Source organism: Tauraco erythrolophus, chromosome 1, assembly GCF_009769465.1.
Source record: "Tauraco erythrolophus isolate bTauEry1 chromosome 1, bTauEry1.pri, whole genome shotgun sequence".
In the NCBI taxonomy this organism is placed as follows: domain Eukaryota; kingdom Metazoa; phylum Chordata; class Aves; order Musophagiformes; family Musophagidae; genus Tauraco; species Tauraco erythrolophus.
Window position 1 is genome coordinate 14176651 of NC_141465.1, and position 6000 is coordinate 14182650.

The 6000-nt window shown below is 40.6% G+C and overlaps 1 protein-coding gene across 1 annotated transcript in view; it reads left to right on the forward strand.

Moving 5' to 3' along the window:
- The window catches only part of EPHA3 (EPH receptor A3), a 218011-nt gene extending 212242 nt beyond the window's left edge, over positions 1 to 5769 (forward strand). The window contains exons 15-16 of the mRNA XM_086628600.1: positions 4167 to 4322; positions 5664 to 5769. Of these exons, the coding sequence (XP_086484726.1) occupies positions 4167 to 4322; positions 5664 to 5769 (262 nt within the window). The remainder of the gene's footprint in view (positions 1 to 4166; positions 4323 to 5663) is intronic.
- Positions 5770 to 6000: the final 231 nt, after the last annotated feature.

Consider the following 6000-nt stretch of genomic DNA (forward strand, 5'->3'; position numbering starts at 1 on the left):
AAATCAGCTTATAATTACCTAAAATTTGCCACAGGAAATTACTTTATGTTTTTGAAATGCTTTCCCCTTTAAAAGAAACTGACTGTGGAAAGGGAAGTCCAGATTTAAAAACTGAAGGTTGCTTATGTTGTCTGGAGGAAGGGATGGAGAGAGGCTACTGCAATAGAAAGTCCGGGACCATGTGTGCCCAACTCCTCTGTGTATTTGCAGAATACCACCCGTCATGCAGAAGAAGTCGCAGGATATTTTCCTTTTATTTGTCTGAGTTCCTGGGTTTTACAAGTTAATGTATCACTTTCTCACCAGGCAGTGGCTGACCAGAGACAAGATTTCCATGCCATATCGGGAAGGGTTCTAATGATGTTTTCTGTAGTCTTTGTCGTTACTATTTGGTGCAGCAAAACTTCCCCTGTGTTATGACAAAAAGCTGTGCTAATGGTAACAAACTATAGTTCTCCCCGCTGCTGCGGATGACTCAAAGGTTAATTCCAACTGTTAACGTAATGGGCACATCCAGGGAAAGCTTTCAGCAACAGGGCATTTTGTAGCTGGCATCTCGCTGTTAAATTTGTCTCTCTAACCTGAGTCTTGCTGATTTTTTTCAGGGCACCTTATGTCAGTAAATACAACTCTCTAGATAGACACATAGTCAGGATGAACAGGAGAGAAAGTCTTTCCATGACTATTGAGATAACAAGATGGGGCGTAGCATTGTTTGTCAAAGCAACAAAATAAAGAGTTTTCAAAAAAAAAAAAAAAAAAGAGGGGAGAGAAGAAAAGACGAAGGGAAATGTTCTATTTCACTTCCCCTGAGCAAACATGTAATTTCCATGATTTCTTTTTAATGACTCTCTTCTGAAGCTAGTAGGTACTGATTTATGAAAAGCTGTAAAAGATCAGGTGGAACCCTGCAGGACGTCGTTTACAGCTGCACGGATTGCAACCCATCTAATTTGTCTAGTAAAGTGTGAGCTCATGGCGCACATGACCCAGACCATAAATTTCACGTTCAGACCTTCTGTCTAGGGGCTGGGTCAGGGGGGAAAAAAAACTGCCGATGTGTGCAGATGCTCTGAAAGCCCAGCTTTCCCTTGGTGCATGCGAGGAGACATCACAGACTCTTCACAGTGAGACAAATTCCTGTTCATTGATAAACTGTCCAGATGTCCTCTCTGAGGAGGAAAGTAACTAATTTTTGTTTGGAATCCTACAAGGAGAAAAATGATACTTTACAGTGCTGGTTATTCTGAGGTCACTTACATTAAAATTAGGTCATATTTTTTGTTCTGATGATACTTTGATCCAAGTAATAAACATAAAAGCTCTTTTGGGCCACTCTAATTCCTAATCCTAGAGACCTGTTCTATTTCAACTTGTTTATACTTTTTTTTCATTAGTGATTCTTGAGTCAGGCCTTGTTTTATTAGATTTAAGTTGAAAAGACGTACTAGGCTGGACCAAAAAAAAAATCTCCATGCTTTATCACTAAGAACACTTCATAAATACTCTTAATAAATGTCTTGGGATTCCAGACGCTATACCCAGAAAACTATAAATAAAAAGCATTAGCTCTTCATGGAACAAACAGTAGTCAGGGAGACAGAGGCTGTACAGCTACTGAATAAAAATATTTGGGGCCTGATTATCTAACTTGAGCTTTTAACTGGAGGGTGTTCAAAGCCATATATTACCTAGGTGCCTAAGATCTGGTTTTAGCCTGAGAACAGTAACCTGAAGCATGCTGCATCTTCTGTCCTCAGCTCGGTCTTTGTGTCAGTGCGACCATGCTGGGCTTTCCCTTCTTTACTGTTTTGGGGGCAGAGCGGGTTTCTGGTGTCTTCTATGGCTTTCCTTTCTGTCTATGACTGTTCCCAGGGTATGAGGTCCATAGTTGGTGCCAGTGACCACTGTCTTTTGCAGCAGCTCCTTGTCCTGGCTGGGCTCCAGACGGGAGGTAGTCAGGTGAAAGGTGCCTGATCAGGAACATTGCTGCTCTGAGACCTGGTGAAAATCGATGGTGAATCTACAGTGGTGTTATGTCCATTTGTGGTTTTGAAATTAAGATTTTCAAGTGTCTAATGAGCTCTTTAATTATGGCCTGCAATCCCAGAAGGGAAGAAGGTAATAAAATAATTCTCTGAGCCTGAAAGAAATCAACTGATTGATAACAATTGGCAAAACATCAGAAGTAAAAGATGCTGTTTAATATATAGAAAATACCACGAGTTATTGTTTAGGAAAGCTATATAGTTCTTTTCTTCAAAGGTAAAAGTCTCAGAATAACTGGCGTGGTATCTCCTGATTCCAGTGCAAGGCAAATGTACTGCAAGGGTGTGCTATGCCAATGCTGCTGATCTTGGTGAGACTTAATAAAGACTTATGTTGGGATTGAGAAGTTTTGGTTGGATTTTCTAATGTTTAGGCACTTTGTTCTCTTCGGTGCCTTTACAATCTCCTCCTTTCTGTTTTTTCCAGTGCTCAGAGGTGGCTTGGGTTTGAAGTGAAGAGGGTGTTTTATCACCCTGATCAGTTCTCCGGTACCAGTAACTGGCACCTACCCGTTATACTGCGTAACCACTGCCTTTAAATTATGGTGTTAGTCCAACCACCTCTCATTTTCACTCTTTCCAGTGACAAAAGTCACTTCAGATGGATTCAGCCAGTAGTAGCCAGACTCCTGTGCAGGCGATGTTTCACTAGAGCCAAGGGGAAAAAGAATTATGGGGCAGCAAATAGACTGTAAAGTTGCAGTGCTAACTGCTTTGAACATTCTGTAGTTCGTTCTCCTGTGCTTATGAGTAGCAACATCATACAGTACAGCTAAAGACATGCTCAGTTTTAAGCCTGAGATAGACACCCATAGGTACTTTACTTAAAATGGAGCATGTATGTTTCTGAGGTGGGGCTAAAAAGCTGTCCAGTATGGACATATGCTTGTCAGTGGAGGGAAAAATGCAGAAATAGATTTGATGTCTCTAATAACATCTGACTAGTGAAGGAAGTCATTATTGTACTAGTTAGCACTGAGAGAGAAAGGTAACTAGAATTAGTAAGATGTCTTGTCAGTCGAAAAAATTACTGATTGTATTGCTGTTCAGGGGCTTCTCACACCTCTTGGAAAAAATAGCAAGTCAGGGAGGAGGAACATTTTGAGAACGGGTTCACTTCTCGGGTAGCTGGGTGTAAATAATAAAAAATTATGCCTTTAATCATTATTTTGAGAATGATATTTATTTCTTAATAAATTATAGGTAGACTTATGCAGATGGATAAAGATTTAAATGGGCAAAGTATGGACATATGTTTTGTTTGATTCATTGTGTTGATTTTGTTTGTTTCTTATGGGTTTCTTCATTGTTTTCTAAGTAGAGAACTTGAATGCAAATCATGTCATTTCAGCATCCTTCATGAGCACCAAGTTAATTTCAAAGACAGACTATGATTCAGTTCTCACTTCTAAATTATTTGTATGATATCCTTATGGAAGTTTCAGTCTTGGAGTCAGCATCAATTTTAAACTGGACATGGCAATTGCGTTTTACATTTGGCTAAGTGTATTTAATAACAAATTTCTTCATTTCTGCGTCTGTGCGCTACGGAATGCAAGTCTCATGCAGTGACGTTTGTCTCACAAATTCACTGAACATTTGATTCTTAGACTTGATACAGTTTTTTAAAGCCACTAGTGTCTTATTGTTTGTGCTTCTACCTTAGGAGCAGCATTTAGGATTTGTCAGTGGACTGCAGTACTCTGAACGTTTGATACATGTAAATTCTACCAACACTCTCAACTTGGAGTCTAGAGTGTGCATTGATTGTCTGTTGTTTTGGACTAGGTGAACCACATAAATATAATCTAAATTAAGCTTGTCTTTGCTAATGCTTCACACGTTAAATTGTAAGGGAACACTATGCACTTCTGAATCAGGGATACTTTAGTGATTTGAACGTGGGCTTGAGAAGCTGGTGCTCTTAAGCGAGATGGTTACACGGCAGTCATCCAGCTTGAGTACATGTGGTGGCCTCAGCAGCAGGTAACTTCCACAAACAAAAAGAAAAGCCACGTCTAGCCTGGAAGCTCTTGCCAATGCCAGTGCTAAGTTTAGACACAAAATAAATCCATATGTATCCCAGCTCCCTAACTTCCATCGCATTTTCTATTACAGGCCATCAAATCTTCTCCTGGACCAAAGTAACATTGACCTTTCAGCCTTCCGCACAACAGGTGATTGGCTCAACGGTTTTCGGACAGGACAATGCAAAGACATTTTCACGGGCGTGGAGTACAGTTCCTGTGATACAATAGCCAAGATTTCTACAGAGTAAGTTTGAATTGACTACAGCTCTTTGTCATTGGTTGTGGTTGGAGGTACAAGTTTACATGTAAGAGTAGCATTTTTATATGGAGTTTCCAGTTTTTAGCTAAGATATTCTTACATTTAAAGAGATAAATGTAAACGATTGTGGTAGTTGCATTACACATGCAGGATATCTCGATACTCTGGTGATTGTGGGAAGGCCACGGTCCCATAGCGTTTTCCTCACTGATGCCAAGGAAATTCCCAATTTATTTTACTCACAGTTTAGGAGTTTCTGTGTTGATTCTTTATATTCTACCTTTTATATGAGGTTTTCCTCACAGCTGGCATGTGTGCCGATCTTTTTCTTTATTGCCCATCCCATATTCCATCAAACCTGGTGAGACAGAGCAAACACTTTGTAACTGCTTTCCTCCTACATGGTAATAATTATTCAGAGGATGAACTCCCTCATGCTTCTACTTTTGACATTTAAACGTGCTAAACTTGTGAGTTTACAACTTGCAAGTTTGTTACATTGAAATGCAATCCTTTGTTGCTCTTGTGATAAAGAAGAGTAGGGTAATGTTCTCTCTGCACCTGAAAAGGCATCAAGTACAGTTTAAACTTCTTGTCAAAGGAAATCTTGACTACCTGTTGGTAGCTGGACACATGACAAGTTAGGAAGAGGTAAGCAGCAGCTGGGATACCAACAGTTAAACACACCAATGCCATTAATTAGCGTATTATTGCAACTATAGAAAGGTTGCTGATGATTTTTTGTAACGATTACCCTTTGGGGACAGGGCAGAAATCCTTTAGCGACACCCAATTTCCTGTGAGCCTGTGTTAGCCCTTCGCAAGTGTTAAACAGGGTAGATGGTGGAAGCTCGGCCACGTAGCCATTATTCTCAATGCTGATGCCAGAGTTAAGATGACCATTCAGAGGGCTCAGCACATAATAGCAAGACGTCAGCACCGCTCAGGAAAAGCGGTCAGGCTGATAGGGGATGGAGACGGTAGAGAGGCTCAAGATCGCAGCTGACCCTGAAGCGAACCCTTTGCCCCTAAGTCCCAGCACGTTTCAAGGGAGAACACTGTTTCATTGTCTTTTCTTCCAGGTAAGCAAACACAACAAGGCTAAATGAGTTTTTGCTCTGCTTTGTGGCCTCCTACTGTTTTCATACAATGGCTCTCAGTACTTTTCGTACCAGGGTTTGTGTTTCAGCAGTATTGCCCTACCTGGAGGCTCCTCCAGTGCTGCAATATAGGACGAGCGAGTTGATTTCTGTTTGCTCACATCAGCCCTTAGGAAACTCAGAGACATTATGCTCACTCACCTGGTGCATCTTCTCTTTTTTCCAGTGACATGAAGAAAGTCGGCGTTACAGTTGTGGGGCCTCAAAAGAAGATTGTTAGCAGTATCAAAGCTCTAGAAACTCATACAAAGAACAGCCCTGTTCCTGTGTAAGGTACCAAAATGATGTTGCTCAGGAGAGGAAAAAAAAGAGAAAAGTTGCATCACAGGGCAAAAGTGATGGCTGATAAATGGCAGAATTTAAAGAGTTCTTTGCAACAGCTTTGGAAACAAAATGGCTGAAATTTCAAACCCACCAAGACACTCAAATATTGAGTATAAATGCCTTAAAAATAGGAGCGAACTCTGTTTTCTATCTGTTAATCCTAAAGGGTGGGTGCTCTT